General features: G+C 47.7%; 1 protein-coding gene across 1 annotated transcript in view; it reads right to left on the bottom strand.

The window, feature by feature from the left end:
• Nucleotides 1-473: 473 nt before the first annotated feature.
• The window catches only part of KCNH4 (potassium voltage-gated channel subfamily H member 4), a 162,302-nt gene continuing 141,471 nt past the window's right edge, over nucleotides 474-21,304 (bottom strand). Inside the window, exons 19-20 of the mRNA XM_040329946.1 lie at nucleotides 12,657-12,733; nucleotides 474-1,854 (exon numbers count right to left, since the gene is read on the bottom strand). Of these exons, the coding sequence (XP_040185880.1) occupies nucleotides 1,234-1,854; nucleotides 12,657-12,733 (698 nt within the window). The 3' untranslated portion in view covers nucleotides 474-1,233. The remainder of the gene's footprint in view (nucleotides 1,855-12,656; nucleotides 12,734-21,304) is intronic.

Raw genomic sequence — 21,304 nt, 5'->3', positions numbered from 1 at the left:
AGCCTTTTCCATGTCTTACCTGATTAAAAGGCTATCTCCACCCAACACTCACAGTTCGGTTTTTGTGGGCCATAGTGGCTATAATCACTGCCTTGTTTCCTAGAAAATCAAATAGTATTGCCTCGTATACACGTGCATGATTTCCTACTGGAAAAGTTCCCGTCGGAAATCCCGAGGGGAAACCCGAGAACCTGCTTGGTTCAGTCTTTCCCCTACACACGGCCGGTATTCCCGACAGGAAAACTGTGATGGAGCTTTGACCGGTAATCCCAGTCATGTGTATGTTCCATTGCCATTTTTTCCTATAGGAAAACTGGCAAAAACAGCTGGGCAAAAGTCTGCTGGATTTCCCGGTAGGAAAAAAGGTTCTCTTTTTTTTGTCCGGCGGTTTTTGGGCAGTTTTCCTGTCTGAAAAATTGTGAGGAGCATACACACAGCTGGGATTCCCAGCCAAAAGTTCTCCTCACAGTTTTCCCGTCTGGAAAACTGATCGTGTGTACGAGGCTTAAGATCTGCAGTAATATGTGCCTCTAGTTTCACCCACAAGAACACAACAAAAGTATCACTCTCTCGCAGGTGGTGGAGATATCCTGATAACTGGATACCTGGCAGATATGAAAGCCAGCAATTTATTTGATTTCTCAATTATATGCCAGCAATTCATGGAAAAAGGTACTTGACAAATAAATGCCTGTTTCAATAAGCAGTTTAGATAGAAGCCAGTAAAATCTAAAACATGGTTAAAAAAATATTTTACATAATGCTAGATGTGAATAGTAGACTAGAAAACTCTGTGTGCTATAAAATAATTGGGACCTTGAGATTTACTCATCTGTCCTGAACAAGGTAAACACATTGGAGCGCTGGGCAATATTCAAAAAGAATGTGGCTGTCTGGAAGCAGAGTATCTGAAGGACATTTATACAGCTGTTTTAAGCCTGTATAAACTATACTAAACCAATGACCTTCCACATTGGTTATAAAAAGGCCTCTCATCTTCCACTAGAGCATGTAAACCTTCCATCAAGCATTCTCTGTAGTTCAGGTAACTTGCTAAGTATAAGGATAAACATGCATCTAGCTATTAAGAATATACACTTTAAATAGTGTTTGGCTTCTTGTGCTTGCTTAAAGTACATTTTTGACATGTGTTCCTCTGGTTTCCATGGGTGCCATAAAGCAGCAAGTTTAGGATAAGAAATGTCTCTAATCATCTGTATGTTATTGGTGCACTCAAGTTTGTGTTTTCGGGTCCCTGCTAGATGTTGATTGAGTTGGATTATTCTGAATAGTAGTAAAAGACTGGACAGAACTTAGAGAAGTCATAGTGTAAGCTGGCCGGCCTGTGCCTGGAGGTCCAGAGACTGGTGAACCATAAGTAGTCTTAGGGCTTGTATTAGCCTCTTCAGTCTGTTGTTGTATCCTCATCCTTTCCATTTCCCCATGTGATAATGGTGTCCCAGGAGAACACATGGTGTTAGAGGGAATGTAGCAGCAGTCCCTCACTGGATGAAAGGACTCAGAGTCTGCAGGACGTGAGCAGGCATCTGGTGAAACCCTTGTAAAATGGACTTGGTTGTAAGGAATGTCTGAAGCCATGGATCCATGTCCAAGGTTCCTGGGCATTGAGGATTCCTGCACCAGATGAAGCGAGTGTGGCATAGGATAGCTGGGCCTTGGCTGTTGTTCATTACAGCTCATATGGCTTGCAGGAGGGGTGGAAACGACTTGGACTGTGTAGGGACAAGCTAGTGGTGGGTTGTACTGTTGGGAAGCTAGTAAGGCTTGTAATAAGCGCATCATGTGCTGCAGCTCCTTGCTAAGTTGGGAAACTTCCTGGTTAAGACTGTTGATCTGTAAAATAGAAAGATTATTTTCTTATTAGCTCATTATATTTCATAAATAGTTTGTTTATTACAAACAAGAATAAAATCAGTTAAGCCCATTTAATATTTGCCATTTTGATTATTTTTTTATTTTCTTTCCTTCATTTTTAGTAATTCATGTATTTGTTGAGGTATGGTCAGGGCTTTTTTTCAGGGGGAACTTGGGGGAACTCAGTTCCACCACCTCTGGCTCAGACCCTTTGGTGCCCGCTCACCACAATCACTTGTAAACACTGAAGTCTGGTTTCGGTGTTTACAAGTGACAGCTCTGCACTCTGTGTGTAACCCCCTGGACTCTGCACTCTGTATGTGATGCAATCCTGGTATTTAATGCATCTTTAAGACCCTTCTACTTTTCGTGAAATCTGAACGGGTCGTGGTTGAGTTCCTGCACCTATTTTCTGAGAAAAAAAGCCCTGGGTATGGTAAACTATGTATGTATAAATAAACAATATTTGAAAATCTAAAATAAGTTCTGTTGCTTTTACAAGCTGAAATTTAGCACATGCCCATACATAGGAGTTATTCATTGTGTTACTTTCCCATATGTCAGAGAAATCAGCTAGTTGATGTTCAATAAGTTACGAAACAAAAGAACATACACTCTACTATGGTCAGGAGCAGGGCCGCCATCAGGGGGGTACAGTCAGTGCACCTGTAAGGGGCCCGGAGGTCCCCAGGGCCCCAGATGGCAACCCCCCCCCTTTTTTTATATAAAAAAAGTATTTTTATATATATATATATATATATATATATATATATATATATATATATGTTTTTATTATTAAAGGGCCCAGAGGTCCCCAGATGGCATCCCCCTTTTTTTTTTATAAAGACATTTTTTTTATATTATTTTATTTCTTTTTTTTCTTATTTCTTTTTTTTATATATATATATATATATTTATTAAAGGGCCCCATGTGGCAAACCCCCCACTTTTTTTTTTTATTATTAATGTTTTTTTTGTTTATATATTTATTTTTTTATTAAAGGGCCCAGAGGTCCTCAGAGCCCTGGATGGCAACCCCCCCCTTTTTATTTATTTTTATACATTTTTATTTTTTATAAATATTTTTTTTAATTTATTTTTTATTAGAGGTCCCGGATGGCAACCCCCCTTTTTTTGTAATTTCTTTTTATAAAAAAAAAAAAAATATATATTAAAGAGCCCAGAGGTCCCCAGGGCCCCAGATGACAACCCCCCTTTTAAAAAAAAAAAATATATATATATATCCCTTTTTTTATATATATCTTTTTTTGTAAAGGGCCCCTCCGCTTCTCTATTCGCGGCAGCACCCCCCCCCCCCGGTTCTCTGCTCCAGGGGGCCCATGCCTGAAGCTGTGTAAGAGGCCCCATAATTCCTGATGGCGGCCCTGGTCAGGAGTATGTGGGAACCCTCGGAATTATTGTGTTCAGGTGTTTTCAGTGAAGATTACTGTATATGCTACAGCATACAGTACACAATTGGTTACTGTTAAAGTGGTTGTAAACCCTCAGGTAGAACTTTCACCTACATGTAAGCCTAGATTAAGGCTTACCTGTAGGTGCTTGCAATATCTCCTTAACCTACACGGTTTAGGAGATATTTGCAAAATAGACTGTACCAATGTCTACGGCGCAGATGCGCTGAGGGTTTATGAATGGGGTCATGCCGTAAGTGATGGCTCCCCCGCGCATGCGCGGGAGTGACGTCACGCGCCTTCACGCGACTCCAGCCAGTCACCGAGCCAGAGTTTGCAGACCTGGAAGAAGAGGGGTGAAGAATGGCCACTCCTTACTAGCGAGGAAGACGGGGACATCAGGGGCTTCTCCTGCAGGTAAGTGACACATAATGGGCTACTATGCAATGCATAGTAGCCCATTATGCTTTACATTTGCAGGTAAATAAAGAGGAAGTAAACCCATCAGGGTTTACTTCCACTTTAATGTTATAACATACAGTGCAAAAACATTTTAGACAAAAAGTTTGCTGTAACTCTGCTAGCTGGAATTTGACTTCAATTTGTTAGTGTATTTAAATCTGCTAGTACATCTAAACTCTCTCCTCCCACCAAACTGACAATGCTGCTGTCCAAAGGTGTGTCTGTTTCTCCTTCATCCAGAGTGGAGGCACTCTAATACAGGAGGTGTGTTACTGGGCAGATCACCAGGTGAAAACAGAGGGGGGGGGGGGGAATGAAACAAATGCACATCTAATGACTAGCAAGCTGCAAAATATTAAATTTTTGGTTTTGAGTTTAATATTGCTTTAAGAAGTGATATGTCTATTCAATGGTTACAAAGCAGTATATAGAATTCAAATAATAAAACATTCAAATTCCAAATCTTATGCCGCGTACACACGATCAGTCCATCCGATGAGAATGGTCTGATGGACCGTTTTCATCAGTTAACCGATGAAGCTGACTGATGGTCAGTCGTGCCTACACACCATAGGTTAAAAAACCGATCGTGTCAGAACGCGGTGAAGTAAAACACAACAACGTGCTGAAAAAAACGAAGTTCAATGCTTCCAAGCATGCGTCGACTTGATTCTGAGCATGCGTATATTTTTAACCAACGGTTGTGCCTACTAACGATTGTTTTTTTTCCCATAGGTTAGGAATCCATCGGTTAAATTTAAAACAAGTTGGCTTTTTTTTAACCGATGGTTATATAACCGATGGCGCCCACACACGATCGGTTTGGACCGATGAAAACGATCCATCAGACCGTTCTCATCGGTTTAACCGATCGTGTGTACGCGGCATTAGTGATCTGAGGAACTCAAATAATACCTATCCTTGAAACCAAGAGGGCCATGGCATCACTATGCACAATTCATCTGCTTTGTTTCTATAGCAGCCGTTTGTGGTAGGTCAGCGCATGTGGACTAACTACAAGTGATGAAATGATTACCTAGCCATACGCTTTCAAATTAATCAATGATCACTACCTCAGTTCTAAGGGTCCCATGAGAATTACAGTAACCACATCGAACGTTCCTCTTGCCCGTTCTGCATTGTACTTTTTATCAAGAGAGGCCCGGAGCAAAGAGCAGCAGGACATAGGCGGAGGGCCGGCCATGACAGGGTTAAAGAAAAGCCCTGCTCTGGCCGGGGGGAGGGCTCAGTAAGGAAGGAGAGCAGTGGGAGGGAGGTTATATATTTCCCCTCCCACGCTTCCTGGGTAACACACGAGGGGAGAATTTTCTGCTGGGGACTTGCTGCTCTGCCTGACTTAGGAAGGGGTGAGGTAGGCTGCTACTGGGGACATTTTCTGCCGTTTTTGCAGCGTTTTAGACCAGCGCTGCTGGGGGAACCCAGGCTCTGCCAGAAATCCAAAAAAAAAAAAAAAACGAGCGCCGCTAGGCCGCAGCCGGGGACTAAATTTTGCCACATCCATCGGCCTGCACCATGGCTGGGGTCGAGGCTATGCTCGCCCAGCTCAGGCAGGAGGCGGATCGCCGCGGTGAGGGGTGACTGCAGTCTATGCTGGGGCCCCTCCTCCCGCCCGGGGACACGGAACATGATTCACCCGTTCGGGGGGGTAGGGGGGTCACCCCGCGAGCGGGGGGGCGCATACTGCCACCCAGGACATAGCCAGCGAGTCACCAATCCGGGGGGGGGAGGGGGACACCCCGCGATCCAGGGTGTCCCGGCCTCCGGCACGTTATTCCCCGGGACCGTCCACCCGGTCCCACAGGAGAGGGGGTAGCCCCATCCGGGCCCCCTCGGGCCCACCCGCAAAACGGACAGCGTCGGCGGCGGGGGGCGCCAGGAGAAGGCCACCGATCGGCAGCGGGGAACAGGGAGGGGGCGGCCAGGGGGCTCCAATGCGGCCAGGTCCGCTCGGCGAGATGATCGGAGGGATGCGGGCTCCAACCCCGGTTTTGCACCGGAGGGCCGAGAGCCTCGGCAAAACACATCTGTCCCTGCGGTGGCTAGCTCTTCAGCATCCGCGGCTAGCCACCTCCAATCCAGCCCCGTGGTGAGGGAGCGAGGGGGAGGGGAAGACGGCAGAGTGTCCGAGGCGCCACGAAAAGCTACGCGGAAGTCGGTGCACGGGTCCAGGGCGCGCAGCGAGAGTGAGTCCAGCTCTGGGCCCGCGGCTCCCAGGCCCGAGTCGCCTGGTGGGCTTTCATCTGGTGAGGAGGGTCGGCATGGAGATCGATCAGAAGGGGAGCTGTCGGAGGAGGAAGTCGTGCCCAGGACGGAGGTCGCAGCGCGGGAGCCTAGCCGGACGGCTGGTGGGATTGCTTCCAGACAGCCCGGTGAGTCGTTTTTGGCTTTTCCTTCTACTTTCTACAAAATGTGGGGGTGTTAGCGGGGGGACGGGGGGGGGTCCCCGTAGTCGAGTGGGGGTGCCCGCAGGGGTGAGTAGTGGTGATTCTGGTGCGCTGGGGCAACAGTCGAGAGAGGATGCGGGTTTGCACCGGTTCCTGGCGGGTCTGGAAACGTTGGTTAGCCAGCTGAAGGGTGGGGTCAGCCCCGCTGTCAGCCCAGCGGCGGCATGGGGAACAGCGGGCGGATCCGGGGTTACGGCGCCTGCAGTAGCGGTCGTCGTGGCGGGGGCTGTGGTGCCCGTGGACAAGGGACAAGAGGTAGGGGCAGTTGCCGTGGTGCCTCCTACGGAAAAGGGGGATGCGGGGGTCGACTCCGCGAAGAAGAGAGAGTTGGTCCGGTTGGCGGACGCGGCTAAAGGGGAGGTTTACACGTGTTGGGAGGCACCGCTGGGTTCGCATTTGAAGCCGGAGGTGCGGGAAAAGATTTGGAAGAGTGAATATGTAGAGATATTCGCGTTGCTTCCGCTGGAAAAGTTTAACCTGGATAGGGTTAAGCCGGAAGAGTCCAAGAAAGAGGACGAGGAGAAGGAGGAGGTATAGGCTTATTCCTAGGACTTTTGCGAATTGGTCGCAGGCCTACTCGATCATGGCGAGCGTGATCGGTGAGAAAAACCCCGAACATTGTTCGGCGCTTTTCAGTTACCAAGAGGCGATCAGCGAGGCCTACCGGTGTTACGGGGGCACGGGGTGGCTCCGGTATGATGAGCAGTTCCGGCAACGCCGGGCTATCAGGCCGGATATTAGGTGGGACACTAAGGACATTGGCCTTTGGATGCGGCTTATGTGGGCCCTACGGACGTCCACGCCGTTTTTTCAGGGGGGGGGGCGGTGGAACCTCTTCCCCAGGACAGTCGGCCGGAAAGAAGAAAGGGGTCTGCTGGCAGTTTAACGAGGGAAACTGCAGGTTCGGAGGGTCTTGCCGGTTCAAGCACGAGTGCTCCGGCTGTGGTGGCAATCACCCCTCTTCCTGGTGTTTTAAGCAAGGCAAGGGACGTCCCGGAGATTCTTCAAGTAAGAGGGAGGACTCCAGTGATGGTGGAAAGGATGCGACCGTTTCTCGGTAGATATCCTGACAGGGCGGCCGCCCTGTCGTTGGAAAGGGGATTCTCGGTGGGTTTTAACATTCCGTGCTCTTTGGCCGTGGTCCCCCCGGTGGCTAAGAATTTGCGTTCCGCGTTACATCACCCGGATGTGGTTTCAGAGAAACTGCGGAAGGAAGTGGCGTTGGGCCGTATGGGGGGCCCATTTGTCTCGCCTCCCTTGGACGACTTGGTGGTTTCCCCGTTGGGGGTGGTGCCGAAGAAGGAGCCGAACAAATTTCGGCTTATTCATCATTTGTCGTTTCCAAAGGGGGGGGTCTGTGAACGACGCCATCAGCATGGAGGAGTGTACGGTGAGTTACACCTCTTTTGATGCTGCGGTGGGCTGGGTCAGGCGGTATGGCCGGGGGGCCTTGATGGCCAAGTCGGACATTGAGGCGGCGTTTCGGCTCCTGCCGGTCCACCCAGATAGTTTCAGGCTCTTGGGCTGCCATTGGGGTGGGGAGTTCTACGTAGACAAGTGTCTGCCGATGGGCTGTTCCATTTCCTGCGCGCTGTTTGAACGGTTTAGTTCGTTCCTGGAGTGGGTGGTTCGGGATGTGTCCGGCGTAAGCTCCGTGATCCACTACCTGGACGACTTTCTCTGTGTTGGGCCGGCGGGGTCGCGGATTTGCGCAGTGTAGTTGGCCACGTTGGAGCACGTGGCGGAGCGATTTGGGGTGCCGCTGGCACCCGAGAAAACGGAAAGGACCGAGATCGGTCATCCAATTCTTGGGCATCGTGATTGACTCGGAAAGAATGGAATGTAGGTTACCGCTGGACAAGTTGGTGGGCCTCAAGGCCGAGATTCAGGAGATGGTGGGCTTGCGAAAGGTGCAACTCCGAGCGCTTCAGTCGCTCCTGGGGAAGCTAAATTTTGCTTGCCGCATTCTCCCCATGGGGAGGGTTTTTTGCAGGCGCCTTTCGGCGGCCACAGCGGGCGTCAGGTCGCCCAGGCACTATGTGCGACTGGGGAAGGAACATAGGGAGAATTTGTTGGTATGGCACTCCTTTTTGGACTCCTTCAACGGCAGGGCCTTGTGGATGTCCGGCCCGGTTAGCAACTTTGACATGGAGTTGTTCACAGATGCGGCCGGTGGCGCAGGTTTTGGGGCATATTTTCAAGGGCAATGGAGTGCGGGCTCTTGGCCACAGGCCTGGTTGGAGGCGGGGTTCACAAAGAACTTGGTGCTGTTGGAATTGTTTCCGGTGGTGCTGGCAGTAGAACTGTGGGGGGCGGCCTTCCGGGATCGGAAGGTGCGGTTCCATGGTGACAATATGGGGGTGGTCCAGGTGATCAACAGAGTTACGGCGTCTTCTCCTCCAGTTATTCGGCTGCTACGGCACCTGGTGCTGCGCTGTTTGCAGTTGAACATATTTGTATATGCGGTGCATTTACCGGGGGTGGAGAATGTAGTGGCTGACGCTCTGTCTCGCTTTCAGTGGGACAGGTTCCGGGAGCTGGCGCCGGAGGCAGAGGAGCAAGGTGTCCCCTGTCCGGAGTGGCTTTGGAGGATTCCGTTGGAATCGTCTCCGATTGGATCAGAAGGTCGGTAAGTGTGAACACCTGGAGGGCGTATGAGAAGGTGTGGGCGGAATGGCAGGCTTTGGTTGGGGAGTCCGAGGTGGACCCGGCCGGTCCCGAGGTCAAGGGATTGGTGTTGTATTTCTTGGTCAGGAACATGGAGGCCGGGGTCTCTCCGTCCATGTTGGACAAAAAGTTGGCTGGTTTGGCTTTTCTGTTTAAGTGGCAAGGGCGCCCGGACTTTACTAAGGAATTTTGTGTCCGGCAGGCTCTCAAGGGTTACAGGAAGCAGGGGCGTCAGGCGGATTCCCGGCGCCCTGTGTCGTTTGAAATATTGAGGGGTATTATCTGAAAATTGAGGACATTGTGTTCGTCCCGGTTTGAAGTGTTATTGTTTCGCGCGGCGTTCGCGTTGGCATTCTTTGGAGCTTTTCGAGTGGGGGAGTTGGTTAGCCCCTCGAAGACGGTGCAGGGTGGCATGTTAGCTGAGGATGTGGTGTGGAAGCAAGACGGGGTCGCATTGTTGCTACGCCGGTCCAAGACGGACCAGAAAGGGAAGGGTAAAGTGGTGCGAGTCTTCCCTATTGAAGGGTCGGAATTATGCCCGGTTAGGGTAGTGCGGGAATTTTTGGATGTACGGCCAGTGTTAAGTGGATCATTCTTGGTGCATGAGGATGGGACAGCGTTGTCGCGCTATCAGTTCGTGACAGTGTTCAGACGGTGTCTGGGGGCATTGGGCCTGGCGGCTCAGGAGTTCTCGGCGCATTCCTTTCGGATTGGGGCCGCGACAGAAGCAGTACGTTGTGGCTTGGACGATGAATTGGTGAAAAGGATTGGGAGATGGGAGTCGAGGAGGTTTCGTTATATGTCAGACCTCAGCTCATGGTAGAATTAGGGGTGAGCGGTGGTGCAACAAAATAGAGGTCCAGGGAAAGTTAAGGTTAGGCCACCTCCAAGGGGGATGGGGAGTGGATCGGGGTTTTTTGGTAAAGGGAACATGTTGGTAGTCGGGGATGGGAGCGTCTCCCGATGGGCTTGTGGTGATGGATTTCTTACTTGCTGTCTTTCAGGTGCGGGACAGGGACTGGTATGGATAATGGGCCACTCCTTCGTGCGTAGGGGGGCTGCGAGAGCAGATATGCGGCCGAACGGTAGCCAACTGGGGGTCCCAAGACAGGAAGCGATGGTGCGGTGGTTGGGATTCCCGGGGATGTTGTGGAGCAGGGTGGTGCCGGACGTGCACAAGTTTGCACGGTTGGATCGACCGCCGGACGTTTTGTTGATCCATGCGGGGGGCAACGACTTGGGGGTGCGTTCTATGTTGGATGTCGCACGAGACATCAAGTTTGATTTCTTGAGGATTCGCATGTCCTACCCGGAAACGGTAGTGATATGGTCTGATATTGTGGGAAGGTCTTCATGGCGGATGGCTAGATCATGGGAAGGTGTGAACAGGGCCAGGAGAAAGATTAATCGGGACGTGGCTAAATTTGTGATTCGGAACGGCGGGTTGGTGGTTAGTCACCCTGAGTTGGAGGTGGATACGTGGAGGTATCAGCTGAGAGATGGAGTTCATTTGACCGACGTGGGGATTGATATGTGGGTGTTGGGCCTACAGGACGGGATACAGCGAGCATTGAGGGTGTGGAGGTGCGCCCAAAGGTAAGGAGTTACCTTTGGGTGCTGGTGGCGGGTGTTTTGGACTTTGCAGGAGAAGAAATTACCCTGAAGTGGATGCCATTACCCAGAGGTGGTATGGGTTCTGAAGGGGCTGTTAGTCCAGTCTACCAAGGTGTAGCTGACAAGTGGTTAATGGGGCCACTGCGGTCAGTTGGTCGTCTTTGAGTCAGTTTCGGCTTGAGGCCTAAGACCAGAGTTAGGTACAGCAGTGCTCATAAAACGTTTTAGAATGGTTACAAGTGTGTTAATGTGCCTGCAAAGTCCAGCACCAGCAGGGTTAAAAATATTGTATCTCAGGTCTAATAAAGGTTATGTGTGAAAATGTTATTTAATGTTATTTAATATTTAAAAGGTTATTTAAAATAAATGGAGGCTGCTACGGCCAGTTTTTACTCCAAAGATTACAGTAGTGGTGTCAGTTATTTATTAAGGTAAAGGTTGAGTAAAAAATGTGGGTCTTAGCAGATAAGGGGTTAATGTATTTATACCATAGTCAGGATATCTAATGGTGCATCTTTTATAACACACACAAAGTAATTCAGGGCATTTCTCTTTCATCGGCCTATCCTGCAAAATTCTCTATTTTTGATGGTTCTTTTCATTTGCTCAGACAGAGAGGGTAAAATGCAGAAAAAGAGCATCACATCTTCTCTTGCCTTGCTGCATTCAAGGTCAGCACTTGGCTTAACTCCAATCACTGAGCCTCCTGCATACACTTCCTGCTTGTATCACAAAAGTCTGAGCATCAGATCAGTTCCAGCATAAACATTTCACCAGACTGGGTATTATAGAATGGATTTTATACCATGGATTTGATGGCTTTTAAATGGAATTGAATAAAGCATTCTACACTTATCTCTGACTATATGTAATGAAAGTATACAGTATATAAAACCTTTGTATTTCACATTCCCTTATTTTTTTTTCAAATTCCAATACAAGCCAAGTGACAGTAACATGGGGCCTGATCCACAAAAAGCCGGCGTAACTTAAACAGGAAAAATTAAGTTACACCGCCGCAAAATCTCTACCTAAGTGCCCGATCCACAAAGCACTTACCTAGAAATTTTGAGTGGTGTAACTTAAATCCGTCCGGCGCAAGGCGTTCCTAATCTAATGGGGCGAGTCCCATTTAAATTAGGCGCGCTCCCGCACCGGACGTACTGCGCATGCTCCCGACGTTATTTTCCCGACGTGCATTGCGCGAAATTACGTTACGCCGAGTTTTGTGAATCGCGCCGGGTCAAAAAAGTCGCGTCGGGAAAAAAAAGAGATGCAGCGGGGAAAAAAAATTAAAAAAAAAAAATTGACAGCGTCGCGGGAAAGAAGGGTCTACTTTTACATGGTGTACTAACTTTACACTTTGTAAAAGCAGCCCTAATTTTGCGACAGCAAACTAATACTCACGGAGAAAAAACTAAGCGTAAAAGCTTTGTGGATCTCCGTAAGTGCTAATTTGCATACCCGACGCTGGATTTCAACGAGAAATGCCCCCAGCGGCGGATGCGGTACTGCATCCTAAGATCCGACAGTGTAAGTCCCTTACACATGTCGGATCTTCTGCCTATCTATGAGAAACTGATTCTGTGGATCAGTTCCATAGATAGAAACAGGGATACAACGGCGTATCAGTAGATACGCCGGCGTATCCCTTTTGTGGATCTGGCCCATGGATCCTAAAGCGGAACTCCAGGATAAGCAAACATTGTAATAATACATAAGTCATGTGTATTCTCTCTTGAATATTGGTGGGCTTGATGTAATTCTTCCAGATCTGTGCAGTAATCCAGTGTGAAACGCTTCCTGTAATAAAGACCAGTCACTGCTGCCCTCTATCCTTGTGCAATGTGACTGGTCTTGTCTCCGCCCCCTTCTCTAATTTGCTGAGACAGCCTGTAGTGGGTGGGCCTGCTGGGTCCCTCCCACAGCTCTGCCCTCTGCACAGGCTATGTGCAGAAGAGTGATAATGTCACCACTACTTTAGCAAGGTAATACATGGGTTTGAAAAGACATTTGGTGCTCAGAAAGTGAATTTGTGTCTTGTGTGTTTATTTTTGTGTCCGGGGTTTAGCTATTAAAAATCTTGTAGATGCTTCAACTGGTTAAGCAAGCTTAGTTGTTGTGAATAACAGTAATACATTGGGCGTTGTTCATTTCTTACCTCCTGATTTAGCCTGCATATATTCTGCTTGATCTCCTCAGCTTCAGCTGCTAAGATTGGGTTAACCAGGCTTATACCTGATTCAAAGGGAGAAGAAAACATATTAGAACATGTGATGCATTTACATGTGTTAAATGAAAAAACACCAGAACATACTGAGCAACACCAGTTATAATGATCAAGTATTATACTATTTTACTGTAAAGCATCTACCCATCAGAAAATCCTGGATGCATAGTTGTATGCTGGGAAATGCTTTCTTATGTACACACAATCAACAGAGACAATTGATGAAATCAATGAAAAGCGATCTATGAATAGAAGACGAGTGGATGATTGGTAGGAAATTACCTTCCCTTTTCAATCTGCAATCTGCTGTAATTTTCTGTAAAATTCTATACAACATGACAACCTGGAGGTGTATGGAAAGCCCTCCGAAATGTAATTTCCAGCTTATGTGATGGACTCACTTATTTTCCAAGATGTCTGCGCTAAGATACAAGTCCGATTTTAGGTATCCTCTGCAATAGGAATTTTAGTTTTTGTGAGATACTACTCAAGCATTAATTACTTCTAAAGGGATGCAGACACTGCAACTTTCTAACCTCATTAGAACACTGAAATTGCATCAGCTAATTAGAATGAACAGACACACATCAGGAACCAGATTTCCAAGGACATAATTGAACATACAGCTTTTCCTTAAGAACAGAAGCAGGTAGGACTCTGCTTTAAAGTTTTCTAAAATCCTTGCAATGCACATTGATCAACCAGAGGAGACTGTTCACGTTCTCCAAAAAAGTTAGGTTAGTCTTTAAATCAGAGTTCCACCCAAAAATGGAACTTCCACTTTAAGTGAAGGTGACCCCCTGACATGCCACATTTGGCATGTCATTTTTCGGGGGGGCGGATACCCTCTTTTTAGGGGCATTCAGCTCCCACTTCCTCCTGGGGCTCCGCAGCGCCAGAAGGAAGTTCACCTCTCCCCATCCCTCTGTGCAATATTCTGGGACACGTCACAGGTCCCAGAGTCCCAGAAGATTGCCTGCCCAATCACAGCGTGTAGCGCGGCTCACACATGCACAGTGCATGCCCGGCTGTGGAGTCACAGCCGTGCACCCACAGTCAGAATGCTGGCGCAGAGGAGAGAAGCAGGGCTTCGTTCGCCCGCATCGCTGGACCGTGGGACAGGTGAATGTCCGATTATTAAAAGTCAGCAGCTACACTTTTTGTGGCTGCTGACTTTTATATCGGTGGAACTCAGCTTTATGATGTTTTTTTCCTGTTGTTTTTACTTGGTGATCCTGCCAGTAACACACTGTCACAGAGTGACAACGCTCTCACACTGTACTATATTTATGGTGGATCAGCATCGTCACCCTAGTTTGTTCTCTTGATTTGGACTAAAGATACTTCCCCCTCTTCTCCAATACATAAAGCGTAGGGGTTTGGAAGTGCACAGAAGATCATTTGAAAAGCTCATAACGTTGTTTGAGATTATTATATAGTGCTCAGGAAGTTACAAAGTATTTCTATTAACGGGTAATGTTACCAAAATGAACCTAACCGGAAAAAGGTAAACTAATGTTTATTACATGTAAGATCTAGTAAGCTGCAACACAGAACATATTTGCTCTTAGGTATAATTATACTTTAAATGCACCTAAATAGTAAGGTCCACTTTTTTGGTGGGCGGTGTCTTGCAATCTTAATTTGCTGCACAAAACTGTTGAAAAACACCCGTGGGGGAAAACAGTTAGGTAATGTACTTAGCTTACCCCTGCTTCCGCCCGAGGAGTGCCTAAATCACAGGAGAACATGCTGCTATTTTGTGCTATAGCATCATTCCATAAGATTTTGGGTGCTCGGTATTCTCTGAACTGAATTGTCAGAAGGATGGTAATGTAATCCTCTTTAGTATTGAAGACATAGAAAAAGAGTTTAAATTAATTATCTTTTTTTCCTCCCGTTCTGTGATTTTTGACAGTTTAGTGCAGGAGATCAAGATAAGGGAAGGGGGTCCTTAACCCTTTCCGGACCGCCCGCCATCGTTATACGTCGCTACTTTGAAGAGGAATACTGTTGTTATGGTAGCAACTAGCACCATATCCCCAGTATCCTCTTCAAGAGCGGGCTGTCTGCTTCAAGATAATAGTGGTCTCTGTGGCAATTCACCGCAGGGTCACTTTTTCTGGCGGCGGGAGAGGGCCCTTTCAAGACGGCGCATGCGCCATTGAAGTCGTCGCTCGGGGACATTGCAAATATCTCCGAGACCATGTAGGTCTCGGAGATATTGCAAGCACCTACAGGTAAGCCTTAATCTAGGCTTACCTGTAGGTATAACTTGTCCCAGAGGGTTTACAATCACTTTAATGAAGGTATAACATTTATCAACTCGCATGGTTGATGTCTAAAAGAGGCACATCTAAGTATGCAGGCATCCGGGGTAAAGCGGTCCACATAGACCGTCCTCCGAACTGCCGGCTCTCACTGTGGTCAGTCTGCAATCGTAACCCGGGAAGACTACCCTGCAGTAGAGTGATCTGAAAGTGAGGCTTGAAGCACTGGAGTGCTGCGGAGAAGGGATGGCATCAATGGCGATGCAGAGAATGTGGACAGCTTTCCCCCGGATGCCTGCTTACTTAGATGTGTATCTTTTAATCATCAACCATGTGAGTTGCTAAATGTTGTACCTTCATTAAATGTAACCATATTGATACACTTAGAGGCGCCTCTCTGCTCTTTTATACTCAGTTGTGACATGACGCTGCTTGTATATCAAGACATCGCTTGTATATCAAAGCAAAATGTATTTTAAAAATGTACTTTTTTTTTTCATTCCGCCCACTGGGTTGGGCAAAAAAAACACTACTTTTAGGCCCCTTTCACACTGGGATGGGAGGCGCGGTGGCAGTATAGCGCTGCAAAAAATAGTGGCGCCATACCGTCGGAATTGCCGCGGGCGCTAGCGGTGCAGTATTAACCCCCGCTGGCGGCCGATAAAGGGTTAATACAGCCCGCAATGCGCCTCTGCAGAGGCGCATTGCGGGCGGTATTACCGTGGTTTCCCATTGTTATAAATGGGAAGGAGCGGTGAAGGAGCGTTATACATACAGATTTTTTTCTCTCCTGCCAGCGCATCGCCTCAGTGTGAAAGCCCTCAGGCTTTCACATTGAGAAGGCTGGGCAGGAGTTTTTCAGGCGGTATTTAGGCGCTATTTTTAGCGCTGTACCGCCTGAAAAACTCCTCAGTGTGAAAGGGGCTTTAGGCTGTATTTCGCTGTCCTTCAATAATCATTACCATCATGATCATCACATAATACAGGTGCTGTGGCTCAAAGTACTTGTACTGTGTGCCTATAATGAATAGTTTACAAATATTCACGGCCAAAAAAAGTCAGTTTTATAAATTAATGAAGAAGTCTTACTTGGATCATTTTTGTAATCAGCATGATATGATTTAACACAACAGAGAAAGAACTTCAGTAAAACAAAGCTAAGAAATAAAATAAAAAAATCTTGAGCCTATTAGAGTTCCCCCTTACATCAAAGCCTCCATCAAAGTGGCCCTTACATAAGAGTCTCCCCTTGCATCAGACCAGAGACCTCTAAACAGACCTCCGATGTTTCACCTTTGAGATAGAGAAAGGAGATTGAGGACACAGCCCTCAATCTCCATCTCTGAAGCCTCAGCTGTACAGCATGAATGGACAGGAACAGTTCTGTACAGAGCTACACATTCATTCACAATCTGAAGCATAGTCTTTTATGAATGGACAGAGTCAGTGATTGGTACAGATCACTGACTATTCATTAAGACAATGAAGGGACTGGTAAATGACACATTTAGTGGCTTCTTTCTTGCTCTCCATCCTGACAGATCCCTTGCAGCAGTAAGCGGTAGAGGGGAGGGGGGAACCCGGCAGTGCTGCAAAGGATGAGGTTTGGGGTAGGGGACTACACAGGAGCTCAGGACAGCAGCATGTGGGTAGGAGGGTCAGCACGTAGAGGAAACAATCCCCTCCATTTCACCCTGCAGCCGCTTAAAGGCACCTCAGTGCTGTCATTTTGTAGGGCAAAGGGCTCCAGCTCCCCTATGTCCGTCTTTGATGTCATATGTGGGACTGGCTCTGCTCCAATCTCTTCTCTGGCAATTGGCCCTGGCATCACTAGAGGGGCGGGCCAGGTCTCTAGAAAAAGGAGGCTGAGCAGGTACAATGGTGCAGCTTATAGAGCATCAGAGTGGCCGAGGGGGCAATTGCCCCCCTTCCCTGTTCGCCGCTGCCTCCTCCAGCAACAACCTGTGGGACCGTCTCCTCCTCCAAAAACCACCTGGTGGACTCTCTCCTCCACCAACAACCAAATTGGGGAGCCTTCTATTCCACCAACCACCCCAAGGTCCTCTTTCCTAACCCGGGACTACCCAGGGGCCTACTCCACCTCTAACCACCCAAGGACCCACATTTCCACTGCTGACCAACCCAGAGCCCTCTCCTTCTCCACCAATCATCCCAGGAGCCCTCTCCTCCTCTCCCAGCCTCCCAGGGGTCCTCTCTTCCTCCAACAGCCATCCTGGAGCCCACTCCTTCTCTACCATTTCCCTGACTGTGTCCCTCTAAATGTTGCGCCAGGGCAACCTCACCACCTGAACCGTCCCACCCCCAGGCTATGTTACTGTTTATATCATTTAAATATAATGTTTTTTGTTCTGAACTAAAGTGGAGTTTCATATTTTGTTTGCTAGAAAATGATAGGTGCTAATTAATATCATAAATCCAGTTTTACCTGCTTATTAGCTATATGAAGCATAAGGTGGCTCAGTTGGATGTTTTAGTAAGCAAAGCCATTGTACATACAGCAAAAGCAGCTGCTTTCTTTTCTTTTTTTTTTCTTTTTTGGAAGATGAGGACATTTCCCTGTAGTGGCTTCTGTCATACTTATAAATTGAGAACATCCATTTACTTTGCTTAATTAGCAGAGACACATGAGATAGTTAATTTGCCACACTGGATATCTCTAAAGGGGGAAAGCAGGACAGATATAAAGAGACTATTAGCAGGCACTGCTGAGTCATAGAAGATTTGATGGCAAGTGGGGGATTTATTTTTACCATCAAGTGTAACAGGATTTTATCCTTTCATGACATTCATTTTGATCCCGCGCTTTTTGTAGTTTGTCGCTCTGATTTCTAATGTATGTCTGCTTTCAGCCATGACCCTGCGTGCCTTTTTTTTATAGCAATGACATAACATAATTTCCCTTTTAGTAATATGTAATCTCAGTTACTGCAAAATAATATACGTGCTTCACCATTGCCCCCTTCTCATACTGCAAGGAACTGAGATGCACACGCAAAGGACTAGTTCACATTTAGTAAAAAGATAACTAGCACCTTATCCTAGCGCCCTGACTTAAATTAACATAGACCCCTACTCAGCTTCTTACTTACCTCAGTATAAAAGCCATTGCTTATGTAGCAGGTACTTCTCCAGACTGATCTAATTTATTAGGGGACATCTGTCTGCTGCGGCAGTGTGGGCTTTTTCACCCCCCCCCCTTCTCTCTTCATACAGACATTCAAAACGGCTTGTTTCTAAACTTCCTATTGGAGGTTGTCTGTAAACTCCCTATTGGAAGAGCCTGAGCCAATCATAAGACAGCACTAAAGGACTGTGGGTAAAGCGATAAAAAAACAGAGGAACTAGGCCAGAGCCTCTTTTTGCCTGCACCCCATCAGGAGAGCATCTCCTGCACTCTTTGTGTGTGGAATCGCGACCTACTAAGGGGCACACAGCCTGCAGCTCCAGCCCAGAGGAACAGGCTGTCCATGCTAAAGATGGACACCCTGCAACAGCTCAAGGACTAAGGCCCCATGCACACGAGACGCAGATGCAAACTCATCTAAACACACATTTTCAAACACAAAAAACAGCGTTTAAAACAACCGTTTTTGCCGCAAATTTCGCAGCGTTTTACCGTGTTTTACCGCATTTGCGTTTATAAGCGTTTAGTTAAGAAACATCATAAGACCCTCCCTAAGCTCAAGAAACAGTATTATTTAACAATTTCAGCCATTTTGTGAGACCAGAGTGAGTAGCAGCTGAGAGAGCAGCAGTGTACGTGTATTTAGCATGTCACTTGCCACATCACCTGCCACCAGCTGCGGATTGTCCACTTGCCACGTCACCTGCCACAAGTTGTGAATTGTCCACTTGCCACGTCATCTGCCACGTGACCTGGCCACGCCACCTGCCACAAGTTGTGGATTGTCCACTTGCCATGTCACCTGGCCACGTCACCTGACACGTCACCTGGCCACAAGTTGTGGATTGTCCATTGGCCACATCACCTGCCACGTCAACTGGCCACGTCACCTGCCACAAGTTGTGGATTGTCCACTTGCCACGTCACCTGACCACGACACCTGCCACAAGCTGCGGATTGTCCACTTGCCACGTCACCTGCCACAAGTGGATTATCCAAAATAATTCACAAAAATATAGGCAATGGTGACTCATCCAAAGCAGTCAGAGATAGGTGACAAGAGGCAATCCTGCATTAGTCACACTAACCAGATCATCTTATCCGATTTGATGGTGGTCATAGATATAATATTAAATACTACCATCTGCATTCCTCTGAATTAGTACTGCATATCAAAAATTGGGAGAGAAAAAAAGAATTGGTCAAAAAGGAATACGGATAAATATGACTGCAATTTATTAATTATCCACATAAAAACACATTAATAACACAAAGTGCCAGTATCTCCACAGCACTAGTAAAATTAGACGTTAGTCTAAACAAGGACAAGTGGCCACCACAATCATACACACAGCTTACATACACCTGCAGGAATCAAAGAACTGGGGCATGATAAAGAATATATAAATCACAGGGCTAGATTGAGGATAGTATAGCTGCAAAAAAATCTGTGAAGCTGGATACAGTTCCAATCAATTCTATCACCAGTTCATAGGGGACAAATTCCACATGGAGAAGAAGTAGATAGAACTACAATTCAATGGTAGACAGCAGCAAGTAAGTCATTGGAAACACTGCTAGTTTGGCAGTGATAGGTGTGATTACCATATAATGGGATCTGTTGGAACCAAGCAAGGATTGCTGTAGAGGCTGCAATCAGCAGGATGTACCATACTTCGGTACAGCTGAAAAACCAGATCACAATATCAAAAACTGCTTATTGCTTAGATCTTACCACCCTTGGAAAGTAGTCAGTATCTGTAGATTTCAGAGATTCCTCTGGTTACAGAGGCCGGCGTTTTTTTGCAGATTCCTTCAGTGGTATGGTGGGAAGTGCGCCCTCAAATCAGGTCCTCTGCATACCAAGGCCAGACCATTCAGTTCCAGGGTGAATAGATGCCTTTGTAATGTCTTTGAATGCCAGTAGATGGCAGTGTAGATAGGCAATAAGAAGTCAGCATGCAGTTTTAAATACTTGCTGTATGTCTCAAAGTGATGTCCCTGCAGTGATGTATGCTGCAGTAAAAATAGATTCTTAAGTTGGGAGAGAAGGCCCCCAGTAAAAATATAATCAGGTGGCTGTGGTGGTGGTCAGTCCTGCTTCATCGCTGATAAGCGTGATGCTTACATGTTTCGATCCTAACAGATCTTCATCGGAGCATAGATGTGTGTTCAAGATCTCCCATTAAATAGCCCAGGGTCATTAGTAATTGTTTGGATTATCCACTTGCCAAATCACCTGGCCACGTCACCTGCCACAAGTTGTGGATTGTCCACTGGCCACGTCACCTGCCACAAGTTGTGGATTGTCCACGTCACCTGCCTCGTCAACTGGCCACATCACCTGCCACAAGTTGTGGATTGTTCACTTGCCACGTAACCTGACCACGGCACCTGCCACAAGTTGTGGATTGTCCACTTGCCACGTCACCTGGCCACGTCACATGCCACAAGTTGGGGATTGTCCACTTGCCACATCACCTGGCCGCATCACCTGCCACATCACCTGTTCACATCACCTGGCACGTCACCTGCCACAAGTTGTGGATTGTTCACTTGCCACATCACCTGGCATGCCACTTGCCACAAGTTGTGGATTGTCCACTTGCCACGTCACCAGGCCATGTCACTTGGCCACATCACCTGGCCACGTCACCTGCCACAAGTTGTGGATTGTCCACTTGCCACATCACCTGGCCACGTCACCTGGCCATGTCACCTGCCACAAGTTGTGGATTGTCCACTGGCCACGTCACCTGGCCACATCACCTAGTCACGTCACCTGAGGTGGCCACAAGTTGTGGATTGTCCACTTGTCACGTCACCTGGCCACGTCACCTGGCCACAAGTTGTGGATTGTCCACTGGCCACATCACCTGGCAATGTCATCTGGCCACGTCACCTGCCACAAGTTGTGGATTGTCCACTTGCCACGTCACCCGCCACAAGTTGCAGATTGTCCACTTGCCATGTCACCTGGCCGTGTTACATGGCCACATCACCTGCCACAAGTTGTGGATTGTCCACTTGCCATGTCACCTGCCACGTCGCCTGGCCATGTCACCTGCCACAAGTTGTGGATTGTCCACTGGCCACATGACCTGGCCACGTCACCTGCCACGTCACCTGTCCATGTCACCTGCCACAAGTTGTGGATTGTCCAC

Source organism: Rana temporaria, chromosome 12, assembly GCF_905171775.1.
Source record: "Rana temporaria chromosome 12, aRanTem1.1, whole genome shotgun sequence".
In the NCBI taxonomy this organism is placed as follows: domain Eukaryota; kingdom Metazoa; phylum Chordata; class Amphibia; order Anura; family Ranidae; genus Rana; species Rana temporaria.
The sequence above is the reverse complement of the archived record's forward strand: the minus strand, read 5'-3'. Positions and strand labels throughout refer to the sequence as shown.